Source organism: Podarcis vaucheri (genome assembly GCF_965113315.1).
Source record: "Podarcis vaucheri genome assembly, chromosome: 14".
NCBI lineage: Eukaryota > Metazoa > Chordata > Lepidosauria > Squamata > Lacertidae > Podarcis > Podarcis vaucheri.
In genome coordinates this window covers 41,265,092-41,280,564 of record NC_138752.1, presented here as the reverse complement: position 1 = coordinate 41,280,564, position 15,473 = coordinate 41,265,092, and the positions used below count along the sequence as shown (strand labels likewise).

Below are 15,473 nucleotides of genomic sequence, written 5' to 3'. Positions count from 1 at the left end.
TGAGCCTGGAGGAAGATTCTAGTCAGTCTAAAGTAGTGGTTCTCAGGGGGGGAAATTCTGAGCCACACTTTCAGAAAAAAAAATCTGCTTGTACCACACCAATTTTTTTATTGATAAGGAATACATTGGAAAACAAAAAGAAACAAATCCTAGCAGTGCTTGATTTATAACATGCAACACAATTACTTTATAATTTGACCGTGGGACATTCATAAGATATTAAACAACACAGCTACATAAGAACTTGAATCATTCCCAAAATAGAATTATAAATGAGCCTCTTACATATGTACCTTAAGAATTTTTTTTAGAAAAGGTAAAGGACCCCTGGATGGTCACCTTTTACCTTAAGTATGCATACAAACTCAGAGGTGTGAACTTGCTTTTGCTGGGTAATCTTGATATTAGGTCTAATTTGAGACAAATTCATCTCAACACAAGGAAGCCTTTATCTTTTCTGATCTTTAATATTTGGAAGACCCTGTTCACAATAACACGTTGTAAAGAACTGTACAGTGGTACCTCGCAAGACGAAAGAGTTTTTCGTTTTTTGAGTTGCTTTGCAAGACGAATTTCCCTATGGGCTTGCTTAGCAAGACGAAAACGTCTTGCAAGTTTGTTTCCTTTTTCTTAAAACCGTTAATACCCAGTGTGCATTGCTTGAAGACTTTGGTGATTTTTGAAGCTTTTCCAAAACTTCTTTTGCAGCCATTTGGTAAGTTAAACTTTTAAAACTTTTTTGGGGGGGTTTTGGATTTTGGGTTGGGGTGTTTGGAATTCAAGGACTTGGTGTTGGGGAGGGGTTTGCAAGAATCTGGAAGCTTGTGTGTGTTTTTTCTGCATTTTTGATTTTTTGTGACCATTGGGGCACTCTGCTGTTGTTAAAAAAAAGATTTCTGGGTTTGGATTTCTGTGTGGTGGGTGGCTGGGGGGGGGGGTCAGGGAATTGTTGAGAAGGGGTTTGCAAGAATCTGGAACGCATAGGACCATAGGAACGCATTAATTGATTTTCAATGCATTCGTATGGGAAACTGCTTCGCAAGACAAAAAATTCGCAAGATGAAAAACTCGCAGAACGAATTAATTTCGTCTTGCGAGGCACCACTGTAGAAGAATAGCCAATGCTCTTAAAGAGAGACATGGATAGATATCCCCACCAACCCCACCAAAAAAATAAGTTTTCTACTATGCTACTCTGAAATGTTTAAATGTTTCTTTGATTGTCCTTGAATCTTCCCGCAGTACTTGCCATCCTTTCCTGCCAAACCCCTTGAGAACCACCGGTCTTAAAAGAACTTCACACAGTGCAGTGTTGAACTATCAGATTTGCTTCTGTTGGGAGTCATCCATTTAGATGGTTTTTAAAAAGGGAGGGAGATTCATAAAGGGTAATGCTGTCAGTGGTTTCTAGATGTGATGGCAATCTGCAACCTCCCGGTTCAGAGGCAACATGCCTCCAGGTACAAGTTGTTGGAAAACAATGGTTGTGAGAGGGCTGTTTTGCTCATGTCCTTCTTGCAGTCTTCGTGAGAGGCATCTGTTGGTTACTGGGACTATACAGACCTTTGTTCTGATCCAGCAGGGCTCTTCTTAAAATGACAATTTCAAAATCTTTCAACACTGGGGATTAAACTGTCTTAAAAAATCAGAGCTCAGTCCCGTCGATTTCAAGAGTCTCTGGACATTATGGGCAGATTTTGTTTAGAGGTCAGTTCATCTTTCAATCTTTTAAGAAGATTCCCACAGTGGAAGCAGCTTTTTCGTTTCAGGTGGGTGATTTTATCAGCTGTCAAGATTACAAAAATAAAACGGCACTCTATTCATACCTCGACGCAAGCATCAGCCTGGGCAGACAGTCACTGAAATTGGAGAGGCATTGGGAGAAAAATGCATTTGAGATCTAAATGCTACTGATTTGATTTCCATGAACATAGCGAATAATGCATTAAACAATCACAAGCAGAGTGGTAAAAAAGAGTGGTGGCTACCATGCCTTTTTTTAGGACAAGGAAAGAGATGAGCCAAAAATGTGGTCCTCTTGGAGTTGGGGATCTGCACTAAAATGACTGGGGGAAGTGAGAAAAATAAACTATTTGATTGACGCAGGTACCCTCAGTTCCATGATCCAAGTCTCTTCTTGTCTCAGTGGGAGAACTGAAGGGAGAAAAAGCAAAGATTACAAAATGGACTTAGACAGGGAGAAAATGACTGGCTAGGCCACGGGTCAGCAAACTTTTTCAGCAGGGGGCCGGTCCACTGTTCCTCAGACCTTATGGGGGGCTGGACTATATTAAGAAAAAGAAAAAAGAACTAATTCCTATGCCCCACAAATAACCCAGAGATGCATTTTAAATAAAAGCACACATTCTGCTCATGTAAAAACAACAGGCAGGCCCCACAAATAACCCAGAGATGTATTTAAATAAAAGGACACATTCTACTCATGTAAAAACACGCTGATTCCCAGACCATCCATGGGCTGGATTTAGAAGGCGATTGAGCCGGATTTGGCCCCTGGGCCTTAGTTTGCCTACCCATGGGCTAGGCTATGATGTAGCTCAGATGGCAAAACTGTTATTCAGTGAAAGAAGGTGGAGCATCCTTGCACTAAACTAAAGGAAAATCAAACCCGACCAAAGCCACTCCCCTTGCTTTGCTCTGTAAACTCTTCACCCAAACAAGGAAGTAAAACTGAAACATAATGTTAGGGTACATGGAGATTAAGGAAGCGAAACTGAGCATTAAGCTTAATTTGCAGGCGTGAGAGACACAACAAAAGTAACCTTACTACCCTTCACAGCAAGGAGCACTTTTAAAAAGACCTTCTGAATGCTTCCTCTTCCCATCTGATCACTGCCCAGGAAAAAAAGGTGGTGGGTTTTGTTTGGTACTGCCCTGCGTCCCTAAAATTAGCCATAGATCCCAAGTATTTAAAAGTCTTAAAGGTACTCCACTCTGAACCAAATAACACACATACAAACAACTACATGAGACCACATGTTATTCAAACATTACTCTTGAACCAGTGCATTCACCAGAAGCCAGTCCAAGCATGCTTTCCAGAATTCTGTAAGCTGAGCTTTGGCAGACATGCGTGGGGAGGGTATCTGTAAGTGGGATCAGCCACATAATGCTTTTCTGCACACTTTAATAATGTGGATATACTGCACAGATGTGAACAAGAGGATGAGCTTTCAGACAACCTTAAGAGCTTTGGGGATGAAGTGCTTTCTCACATGTACAGGATTCATCGAATCATAGAAACTTAGAGTTGGAAGGGGACCCCAAGGGTCATCCAGACCAACCCGCTGCAGTGCAGAAATATCAGCTAAAGCATCCATGGCAGATTCAGTCTCTACTTCTTCCTTTGCTTTTACCCTGCCTGAATGGCCAGATGTTAATGGCAAGAAAGGGCTGCTAACTCATTAGTCATCCATATGTTGAATATAGTGGGTGGTGGGAGAGTGGTGGTGGTTATTGCTAGGCATAATCTCTCTGGCCAAACTATGAAACCGTGATGTTACAGCACACCTGGAAACATCTAGACTAGAGTATCGTATTTTTAAAAATTCAAAATTGTCATTCGCCAACAGAATTAAAGTTTTCATACCTTGGCTTTTTGCCTCCTTTACGGAACCTATCTTGACATGTGGTGGTCTCTTCTGGCATCACCTTCCGAAGTTTCTGAACAAGAAGTTCCATGCTAGGGTCCGTGTTGTTTTCCTCCTTGCTGTTTCTGCTCTAGGATGTAAAGCACATGTAGGTAATATTTAGGTAATAGGGAGATAACATAGATTTCTGTTGGAAATGTTAGATTATCCCTAATTCAGATGTCAGGGCAGTTCCTATGGAGGAGATCTTCTGGCCCAGGGTTAAGAAGACTTCAGGCTCACTGGAACTATTTTGTATTTTACACAGCCCCCAAGATCTAACAGCTAAAGCCAGGTGTGTGTAAATATGTGCACACAGTTCAGCAAAAGTATGTCTCTTTCACATGAAGTACGTATGTTGTAGCAGAGGTAAAATCTTTAAAAACAGGCACCTTAGATGAATTTGCACAATAAATGGGATGTACTGTTCTAGTGCATATAAATAGGTTGACAAACATATATTTAGCCCTGGAGAGAGAAGATTGAATGGGAACAGTAATCACCATAAATTTAAACTCTATAAAATTGCAGGAGGCAGCTGTTTACATCAGTGTCTGCCATAGATCAACATAATTAGATCTACTGCTTATGCTGTCCAGCTCTTAGTCATAGACCAGGGGCTGCCAAGATCATGCCGTCCAGTTGTTGTTGGACTACAACTCCCATCAGCCCCAGCCAGCATAACCAATTGTCAAGGACAATGGGAGTTGTAGTCTATTGATAACTTGAGGGTCACAGGTTTCCCACCTCTGTCCTGGAGCCAGTAATCACTGGAAAGCACTTCAGGATGATACAAAAGTATTATTCATAATGATGTGGGGCTGCTGAGATGGTACAATGTAATATGAAGAGACCCATACCCGAGATGTCCACTTTGACAAGTAACATATGGTGGAAATGAAATTGTCTGTGTCTTCTGCTTCTGCCCATCCTGAGCAAGACCCATCAAATACCCCTGAGGCAGCATCACTCTAGTTCACTGAGGGACATTTATATGGTGGATCTGATCTACCTAGTGTTGATGACTGTGGTGTGGCTACCCACCATCACCAGGTAAACTCCTCAGAACAGGTGAGGATGCATCAGAAAGCTCTTTCCCCGAAACCTACTTGAACATGAAGATAGAGAATGAGCCGCAGCACTACTAAGAGACAAATGGCAGATTGGCTCAGCACCTCTTGAGCTGCCCGATAAATCATAACCGATCTGCCCAATTTTAAAAGATGGGTTTGGCCTAATTAGGCAGCTTCCAATTTTGCTGAAAAGTAATGGGGAGCCTCATTCCAGAAGCCAAGTAGAAGTCATTAAAGCACAACTTCAAATGCCTTACCATCTGTTCACATAGGCCAGTTAATGATCTGGCACTCAGGCTGCTAGAGGCAGATGAAATGGTGAATTCTTCTTCCGACTGCTCACTTTCCAGTCTTTCTAAAATAGTTGCGGTTTTGACAGGGGGTCCCAGACGTTGCTTTTCAGGAGCTTGACACACACAGTAACTCAGTAGTTCTGAACACCTGCAAGCACCTGGTGTCACTGATGGGAGAGGCATCATTTGCTTATCCCGGGACTCTCCTAAAGTAACATCCTGCATCTGTGTGGTATTGGCAGGGTCCTCAATGGCATAGCTGTACCCTTCTTCCTCTGAAGAGAAGAGCTGGTCTAAAAGATGGTGTGTACTTTGGTTTCTGACATTTCCATCTCTAGTCATACTTAAACTTGGTGGTACATCTTCATCCATTTCCTGGCACACTTGATACAGAAAATGCGATTCACGCTGGACCACGGGGATATGGTCATTGTTCTGATCCTCTTGAAGACCTGTCACAATCCCAGTGGATACTTTGTTGGTGGCAATTGACTGAGTTGCATCTTCAGGGCTTCTTAGGTTTTGCCAGCTACAACTTTCCAAAGAAGGGTGTTCCCAAGCAGCGGTGCAAGGAATGGACTCCTCTTGAAGTGTTTGGAAATGAACCTGGCGGCATTCAGGGTTCCTTGATACTAAATCACACCACTTTTGCTCATTTTGAGGCCAGTCACTTTCAGAGTTTTCCACAAGCTTGCTTTTCTGATCACCTTGGCTGTGTATTTGATTGCCTTGCCCTTTAAGAAACCACCCAGAAATCGGCGTGGGATCATATTGCTTCTGAGTCTTTTCTATGGACATTAAACTCTGGATACTTATCACTTCAGTGGTTGATTTTGCAGAATATTTTGTGTTGCGTCTTTTTTCTTCTTGATTACTCCTGGAACTCTGGATTGGTCTTGTATTCAAAAATTTGCTTGCTGGAGAGCTCTTAACTTTTGGGACTGTTTCAGTGGGTCTGAGAGATGACTTTTGCCTTTTGATTTTAAGTGGTTTATTGGAAGGTCCAGCAGAATTCTCTGCAAATTGCTGAGTGGGTGAAAAGTTCTTCCATCGAGCATTTGACTGCTTATCTTGGTGTTCAGACATTGCTGAGGAGGTTCTGCTTCTAAGTATACCTTTCCTAAATGCTTCGTTTTGTCCAGTTTGCAAATATAGAGCTACAGACCTCCTATCATCTGAGCTTATATTGCTTGGTATAGGGGGAATTTTCAAAAAAGGCCTGTTAGATTTCTTGGAGTTGTTGGAAGTGCTTGAAGTTTCAGATGATCTCTTCGCCTCTTTCCATTTTTTCCCTTCACGGTTTCGTTTAATCCTGAAAGACACCAGAAAATGAAAACATTGTAAAATCCCATTCACATTTTTTGAGAATGACTTCCTGAGAAGCCAGGAAATAAATTAGAAGATCAAAGGTGCATCCCAACAAAAAGAAGCAATCCTATATTCACATTACACTGAGGCCAGAAATAAGCCACTGCTATTCTGGTGTAATCCAATGATATTCAGCCCAGGAGGGGGAGAAACTCATAACCAGAATATATTAAAAAGATGCTTAAAAGTATCAGATACATCCTTGGTATCTTTAGAAACACCACCATAGCCCAACCAATCATTCCCCCTTCCCCAACACACAAAGGCAGCCAATGGACTTGTGTCAAGGGCACCCCACATTCTTGCATCAGTCCTCCTCTCTCACACACACAAGATAATGCCACAATGCCCCCACTCATCCCAGCAGTGCTGGAAGGTCAACTTTAGGTGTGAAGGGGGATGCTTGTGTTGCACAAAGTTGACACAAGATCTTCATCAGAGTCAAAGGAAAATCTAGCATTCTAACCTCACAAGTGGATTAGGGACGTGGGTGGCACTGTGATCTAAACCACAGAGTGCAGGGCTTGCCGATCAGAAGGTCGGAAGTTCGAATCCCCGTGACGGGGTGAGCTCCCGTTGCTTGGTCCCAGCTGCTGCCCACCTAGCAAGTCAAAGTGCAAGTAGATAAGTAGGTACCGCTCTGGCAGAAAGGTAAACGGTGTTTCTGTGAACTGCTCTGATTCGCCAGAAGCGGCTTAGTCATGCTGGGCACATGACCTGGAAGCTGTCTTAGGACAAACGCCGGCTCCCTCAGCCTATAGAGCAAGATGAGCGTGCAACCCCAGAGTCGTCCGCGACTGGACCTAAAAGTCAGGGGTACCTTTACCTTAACCCCACAGAAATGAGCAAATATCAGCACTAATAAAACTGTAGGATCCCTTCATCATGTCACCTCAATGAAAAAGCCTAACAATCCCAGAGATGGCTCGTCCACTGCTAAAAGGAGGAGATGCCAGGGCAATTAGGTGCCCAGAGAAAACTGATCCATCAGCTGCAAGGGAAAGGAGGAGGTGGGAATACTTTTCTGAAAGACAAAAAGCAAACAGAAAGAAAGAAGATGGAATCTCAGGAGGATAGGAAGCATCATCGGGCATGTGAAATGGTTAGTCTAGGGATGGAGGAGACATTTGATTCAGTGTACATTTAAAGCACGATATGCAAACCAAAACACAGCCATCCTTTAAAATCTGCACTCAACCCTATTATGGGGTGCATTTCTCCAGCTAACCACTGTTTACCAAAATGTGGATAAAAATAGAGGTATTAGTGATAAAAACATGCACTATATTAGGGGAAATTGCTTGCAAAACTGCTCATTAGTCATGTGAAATATTTTTTTTAGGATAAATTTGCACTAGAATGCTGGTGAGTTTTCACGAGGATTTAAAAATAAATTAGCAAATTGCTGCAAGATGTGAATAACAAAATTTAAGTTTGGAAAAATGAGGAACTGGTAGAAATGGACAAATCCTCCCATCTCTGGGTTTGACTGTATGGAATTTGGGACAAAGGTTTCTTTCAAGATGCCAACTGGCATACCACCATGCTGCCGTACCTTCCTGCTTCATTTTTGTGAGAATGTGTGGAGGAAAGACCTGCCTTGCTGCCACTGTCCAAACTTTGAATGTTTTTTGCTTCATTTCTCTTTGAGGTTGAAAAGCTTTCTTGAATTGTTCCCATTTCTCTTGGAGAGGCTTCAGAAGTCTGGAGAGAGAGAGAGACTCAACATAAATTCTTAAGAAATATGTTTTTTATCCGTTGAGTTTGACAGAGAGATGTGTTCACAAAAGCTGTCTACTCTCAACTCTAGAAGTAAAACAGTAACAGAATTATTGCTGGGAGATGTTTGCTAGATAGCTAAAAAGTCAGCTGACTTCTTTCCGTACGTAAAGAGCATAAAGGAACAGTGACAGATTTTAGGGGAAATGCTTAACAATTTTGTAAATGAGTGAAAGAGCGTGACTTGATACACACAGCAGCCACGATTAGCTTGGAAGCCGATGAAATGAGTCTCCGTACTTCTGGTGCCATACATGGAGTAGTAGTTATATGTAGTCTGGAGGGAGTAGTCTGCAGATTTTCCTGCCTGATGAAAAACAAAGGTACAGTTAATTAATGCCAAGAAAATGCCAATATTTACAACAAGCAGGCCCAGCTCCAAGTTTTGGGGGTCCTGGGCTGCTGGGTGTGTGTGCCTAGCTAAGATGATGGTGGCACATCTGAACAGAACTGGGGATCTCATACACAAACTCACTGCTGGAGCTGCTGGCTGCTCACTTGCTTACAAGTGGTGGCTCTGGAGAGGTGCTGAATGGAGCTGTGAGCCTTCACATGTGCAAACTCCCTGACAGGGACATAGGAATCTGCCTTACGCTGAATCAGACCATTGGTCCATCTATCTGAGTACTGTCTACACTAACTGGCAGCAGCTCCCCAGGGTTTCTGGCATGGATCTCTCCCAGCCATACCTGGAGATGCTGGAAGTGAACCCAGGATACCTTCTGCATGCAAATCAGATGCTCTGTCACTGAGCTACACCCCTTCCCTGACGCCACTGGCTTAAATATGATGGTCTTTCCCCTGATGTGTGTATGTTGGCAGCGTAATAAAGGTGGCAAAGCTGTAGAATCTGTGTATGCAGCTCATAACGCTGCTCAGTACCGTGGCTAGCTGGCACTATGGGTGGGCAAGTAGCCAGCTAGCCACAGTACTGGGCCAGGCAGGTCTGCATTCCCTGCCTATTTCCCCCAAATGCCTGCGGCCCCCAATATAGCATTGCTACATTCAGAGGAATCGGTTGGGAATGAGAGTGACTATTTCTACAACACCTAAGCCTGTGCTTCTCTCTTCAGTACTGAATCCTAAATCTCGGCCCCCGTTAAATTAAAAATCCTGACATTAGTGTTGGGGATTCCCGGTATTTACCCAAGCATGCCAGGTGCCTGACTGCAAGACCAACAGCTTTCAACAGGAAAGACTGGACACAATTATACACTGCTGACCATTAGGCAACAATTAGACAGCAATAGGTTTTACCTTTTTGTACTTTTTGCTTTGCCCTCGTTTGTTCTATGAGGTATGTAATCCTACAAATAAAGATGCAGACGATGTTACTAACTTGTCTAATGCAAGTCAAAACGCTAGATGCTTTGGGAGCCTAGAAAACCACCCAGTTGCACTGTATCTCTTTCCATAATGAATCCCGATTTTGCAACGATGCAAAGGTCTGCAGCAAATGAGCTGAGTCCTGGGGAGCAAAATTAGTAGGCAGCAGAGGATGAGTTTTGCTACAGTCAATTTATTTCACTGTTAATTTGTATGTCATATTTGTTGTTATAGTCGTATTTGTTTTATCACTCTCTGTTTTTGTTTTTAAGCCTTCTCAGCAGCTGCCTCTTGGTAGCCACTGTTTTATTTTCACAAAATGCCCTGGACATAAGTCAGAGGAGGGAGAAGTAATGGCCTTGATCACAACAGACAGCTACACTCCCTCATCCCACCCCTTTCTTCAAAGGAGCTCAAGATGGCATACACAGTTCCCCCCCTCCCATTTCATCCTTGCAACAACCCTATGAAGGTGGTTAAGCAGAGAGAGAGAGCAATTTGCTCAAGATCACCCAGTAAGCTTCAGGAATGAGTGGAGATTTGAATCGAGATCTCCCCTGTCTTAGCCCACCACTCAGCTGCTCCACCATACAGGCAGGGAACTGCCTTGTTCTGTGGGAAGAAGGAAGCGGAGGAGGCACGCAATCCTGAGATTTGCAGTTTGGTGTTATTATTTATTAAATTTAAATCCCAAAGGAGCCCACAGCAGCAAACAACAAGTGACAAAACAATGAAAGCATTTTAAAAACAATTCCAATACAGTGGTGCCTCGCAAGACGAAATTAATTCGTTCCGCGAGTTTTGTTGTCTTGCGAAGCATGGTGTCGGGAAAGTTTTGGAAAAGCTTCAAAAATCACCAAAGTCTTTAAAAACCTCAAAAAAGGCTACCACACCGCGTTCTATGAGTTGCTCCTCGAAGTCAAGTCGCAACTGTATTAACGGTGTTAAGAAAAAGGAAACAAACTTGCAAGACGTTTCCGTCTTGCGAAGCAAGCCCATAGGGAAAATCGTCTTGCGAAGCAGCTCAAAAAACGAAAAACCCTTTCGTCTAGCGAGTTTTTCGTCTTGCGAGGCATTCGTCTTGCGGGGCACCACTGTATAGATGATGCCTGGAAAAGTTCTTTGCTTAAAAGGTTTGTGGGAAGAGGAAGGTCTTCAGTAGGGGACAACAAAGACAGCTTCTGTCTAATATTGAACCGGGGGAATTCAAAAGGGCAAGTACCATGGCACTGAAGGTTGGATTCCTATATTGTGCGGAACAGAACTTGTGAAAAAATTGTATCTGCAGAGCACAGTGACCAACTGGGTATATAAGGAGAGAGATGATCTTTCAGGTATCTTGGTCATAGGCTGTACAGTGGTGCCCCGCAAGACGAATGCCTCGCAAGACGAAAAACTCGCTAGACGAAAGGGTTTTTCGGTTTTGCGTTGCTTCGCTAGACGAATTTCCCTATGGGCTTGCTTCGCAAGATGAAAACGTCTTGCTCTTTTTTCTTAAAGCCGCTTGAAGAGGCGCAGTTGCGACGGACCGTGCTTCACAAGACGAAAAACATCGCAAGACGAAAAGACTTGCGGAATGAATTACTTTCGTCTTGCGAGGCACCACTGTATAGGGCTTTATACACCAAAACCAGTGCTTTGAACTTATTACAGTGGTGCCTCGCAAGACGAAATTAATTCGTTCCGCAATTCTCTTCGTCTTGCGGTTTTTTCGTCTTGCGATGCACGGTTTCCCATAGGAATGCATTGAAAATCAATTAATGCGTTCCTAGGGAAACCGCCTTCAGACCAGGTCCGGGGACAGTCTGTCCCCGGACCTCTTCTGAAGGGGGGGGGGGGGGAGGACAAGGGCTTTTCTTCCCACCCCCAGCATTTTAAAAAACCCCGGGACAGCGGAGGACTTCTCCGCTGTGCGGGGCGATCTTAAAATGCTGGCGGGCGGCATTTTAAAATCGCCCCGGACAGCGGAGGACTTCTCCGCTGTCCGGGGCGATTTAAAAGCCCCTGGGAAGGCAGGCAGGGGGGACAAAGACTTTTGCCCCCCGCCAGCCTTCCTCTTCTGAAGGCTGGCGGGGGCGAAAGTCTTTGCTCCCCCCCCGCCTGCCTTCAAAAGCTGTCCAGCCAAGGCTTCGCGGACCTCTCTGCCAGCAGCGGCAGCGCTGCCGCTGCTGGCGGAGGGTTGCCGGCATGCCGAAGCCTGCGCGCGCTGACATCAGCGCTCCCAGGCTTCGCGGACCTCTCCGCCAGCAGCGGCAGCGCTGCCGCTGCTGGCGGAGGGTTGCCGGCATGCCGAAGCCTGCGCGCGCTGGTGGAGAGGTCCGCGAAGCCTGGGAGCGCTGATGTCAGCGCGCGCAGGCTTCGGCATGCCGGCAACCCTGCAAAAGACGTCCGGGGGAAGCGGGGAAGAAGCGCTTCTTCCCCGCTTCCCCCGGACGTCATTTGCAGCAAGGGGCTGCGGGGAGATAGCGATCTCCCTGCAGCCCCTTGCTGCAAAAGACGTCGGGGGGCAGCGGGGAAGAAGCGCTTAGCTTCGCGCTGCCCCCGGACCTCTTTTGAAGCAAGGGGCTGCGGGGAGATAGCGATCTCCCTGCAGCCCCTTGCTGCAAAAGACGTCGGGGGGCAGCGGGGAAGAAGCGCTTAGCTTCGCGCTGCCCCCGGACCTCTTTTGAAGCAAGGGGCTGCGGGGAGATCGCGATCTCCCTGCAGCCCCTTGCTGCAAAAGACGTCGGGGGGCAGCGGGAAAGAAGCGCTTAGCTTCCCGCTGCCCCCGGACCTCTTTTGAAGCAAGGGGCTGCGGGGAGATAGCGATCTCCCTGCAGCCCCTTGCTGCAAAAGACGTCGGGGGGCAGCGGGGAAGAAGCGCTTAGCTTCGCGCTGCCTCCGGACCTCTTTTGAAGCAAGGGGCTGCGGGGAGATAGCGATCTCCCTGCAGCCCCTTGCTGCAAAAGACATCGGGAGGCAGCGGGAAAGAAGCGCTTAGCTTCCCGCTGCCCCCGACCTCTTTTAAAGCAAGGGGCTGCGGGGAGATAGCGATCTCCCTGCAGCCCCTTGCTTCAAAAGAGAAGACCCGCTGTCCCCGGGGCAAGCTTCGTCTTGCGAAGCAAGCCCATAGGGAAATTCGTCTTGCGAGGCAACTCGAAAACGAAAAAACCTTTCGTTTTGCGAGTTTTTCGTCTCGCGAGGCGTTCGTCTTGCGGGGTACCACTGTATGTGTGAACACACCCACTGGCTGGATACACATTGCTATTTCCCATATGATGGCTCTACCACCATACATGGCAGATGATTCCCCAAACATGAAATGATATGTATTAAAAAGGTGGTATGCATAAAGAAATAGAGAAGAGTGATTCTAAATATTACTTGTGCCATCTTTTTAATAAGCTTTTCCAAATCCTTTTGCTTTTCTGGGCTTTTCTGCAATTTTCTGTTGCATTCTTCAGTGCTCCCCATAAAGGCACGTAAGGATGCTTCCAATTTAATCTCAGCAAAATTATGTTCCAGCTCCCGGTTTTCCTTCTGCTTCATCAAAAATGCTGGATGCTGCAAGACCAGTAAAAATGAAGATTCTTAGAAAACTATTTAGTTTGGGGAATCTTGAGAAACTCTACAAGAAAGCTAATAGGCTCAAATCTACAGTACACAAAACTAGTTTTTGTGTGTGCGTATTCAACATTAAAAACCCACTTTTCTATATGCAAATGTTAAAATACTCAATCATAAAAAAGAAAAAAATCCAATGCATCTCACTGGTATTGCAAATACCACTCAAAATCTATAAATTTGGGCTGCAATCCTAAACACACGTTTGGATATACGGTAAATCCCATTGAACTCAGTGGGACTACATCCATATAGGATAGAGTGGCGGGGGCAATCCATCCAGATGGACATGGCTAGGACAGCAAGGCATGAGGGTCAAGTTTGCTACCATGATATTCACCATCAAGGCCAGATGCAGCATAACAACCCAGCAAAGACCAAATGGGAAGAGGCTAACAATCAGCCACCACATGATAAGTTACAACAGGAGTAGGCAGAAGGTAGTTTCTGGTGGGCTAATTAGTGCTAGAATAGTACCCTCCAGATGTTGGACTTAAACTCCCTTCATGCTTGGATTGCCACCTCCAAGCCTGGTTTCAAGTGAGAAGATAGGAAGGTGGGGAGCTGGCTGAGGTTAGTGGGCCAGTGCTCCCCTTTTCCTAATGTACCAGCCTTCATTGTGTGCAACAGATGTGATTTTGAAACCCACACATACGTTAACAAATATTTACCAAATGCAAACTTTCAGTCTCATCATGGATGACTCCAGATGAATCGAAGGAATCTTCTTTTCTTTGTACATCAACATAATACTTTCTAAATGAGGAAAAACACATTTTTTTCCTTATTTTTTTTTAAAAAAGCATAATTGCCATCTGGCTATGCTGCTCCCTTTGCCATCATAACATTCAAAATCACAAAGCTATCGTGAAGAGTTCGGGAGAGTCAAGATGCTTCTACATTCCTGTCTAATTTTGCAGTACAAATTTAGCATTTAAAGATCACATATTGGCCTGAGATGATGGCTGAAGCGTTGCCAAGCAGGATGGAAAGGGCAGATCTCCAAGGCAGCAATCCTACACATACTTACCTAGGCATAAGTTCCATTTACATATGACAGTGCTGTGAATTACCTGTCTAGGTAGTAGGGAATGAGGATGGGGCCATTGCCCTGAACATATTTTATAAGATCAGACAGCAGTATACTGCAAGCCAAATGTATGTTCAATCTTGTGCTGTGTGGCTTTATAACTAGGGTTGCTAGATCTTAATTTAAAAAAACATTAATAATAATTTAAAATTAACATTGATCAGTCCCTGATGGTCACTGCTAAGTGGATGTATTTAGTGTGCTTGTGGGTTTTCACTCTCATTATGGGAGTGATGATGAGACCCAGTGTGGCACAGTGGTTAGAGCGCCGAGAGACCAGGGTTCAAATCCCCATTTGGCTATGAAGCTCACCGTGTGACTTTGGACCAGTCGCTGCCTGTCAGCCTAATCTACCTCAAAATGAAAGAAATAAGGATGTATGCTACCTCTTGAGCTCTTTGTAGAAAGGGTGGCATGTAAGTGTAATAATAAATAAACATATTAATCTGTACTGTTACGGTCATGCCAAAGTCCTTCTGTATTTATTTATTAATTAAATTTATATACCGCTTGACTCTAAAGAAAAACCCACAAGGCAGATTACAGAAAAGTGTATAATTATGTATGTTGCTGGTGTCATAGGTATATATTATTAATATAATAACAATAATGCATCTATATTCTGCCTTTTTTCCCCTGACAGGGACTCAAGGAGGCTTACCGATAAAATAACAGCAGTGAAAAACATTGGGGGGGGGGGTTGTGGACCCATTAACAAGCAATTACAGATTAATAGAATTAAAGCACACACACACACACACACACACACACACACACATATATATATATATATATATATATATATATATATATATACACACACACACACACACACACACACAGATAATTACGAATTACATTTCTGCCCCCGTTTCCCATCCACTGAAGCGCGCGCACACACATACACATACACACTCCTTACAGCCTGTGGGCCACCGAGCGGGCCAGTCCCCGGGGGGACACGGAGCCCCCCAGCAGCGCCGCCATCGCTTCAGCCCTCAGCGCCGGGAAGGCGTTCTGTGGTCGCCATGACAACCTGAGGAGGACGCGCCTCCCGAGGAATTGGCGGTCGCTTTCCTCCAATGGGGGAAAGGGAAAGGCGAGCGAGGGCGGAAACCAAAGTACACAGAGGGGAACACAGAGATACGAAAGTGCAGAGCTCCCACGCCGCGCGCGCGCAGGTAGGTAGGTAGGTACCGTGCGTGCGTGGGTAGGAACAGGAGTGAATAAAGCGAAATGTCTGTAATGGGCTGTCAGTTTCTCTTTCCGCTCGGCGGCAGGCAGAATAAAA

The 15,473-nt window shown here is 44.9% G+C and overlaps 1 protein-coding gene across 1 annotated transcript; it reads right to left on the bottom strand.

The window, feature by feature from the left end:
- Positions 1–1,109: 1,109 nt before the first annotated feature.
- LOC309519260 (uncharacterized protein) lies at positions 1,110–15,386 on the bottom strand. Its single transcript, XM_082200082.1, has 9 exons — positions 15,105–15,386; positions 13,764–13,848; positions 12,853–13,032; positions 9,421–9,470; positions 8,359–8,470; positions 7,940–8,088; positions 4,981–6,328; positions 3,611–3,741; positions 1,110–2,154 (listed from the first exon to the last, which is right to left on the bottom strand). Exons 1-9 carry the CDS (start codon positions 15,167–15,169, stop codon positions 2,058–2,060), a joined length of 2,217 nt encoding a protein of 738 aa, XP_082056208.1. The 5' UTR covers positions 15,170–15,386; the 3' UTR covers positions 1,110–2,057.
- Between the last annotated feature and the right edge of the window lie 87 nt (positions 15,387–15,473).

Excerpts from the sequence above, each read along its gene's own strand:
- LOC309519260 (XM_082200082.1), bottom strand. The coding sequence starts at position 15,169 with ATGGCGGCGCTGCTGGGGGGCTCCGTGTCCCCCCGGGGACTGGCCCGC. Across the intron at positions 9,471-12,852 it reads TTATTAAAAAGATGGCACAA|GATTACATACCTCATAGAAC; the intron begins GTAATATTTAGA and ends CTTTATTTGTAG. Across the intron at positions 6,329-7,939 it reads CACAAAAATGAAGCAGGAAG|GATTAAACGAAACCGTGAAG; the intron begins GTACGGCAGCAT and ends GGTGTCTTTCAG.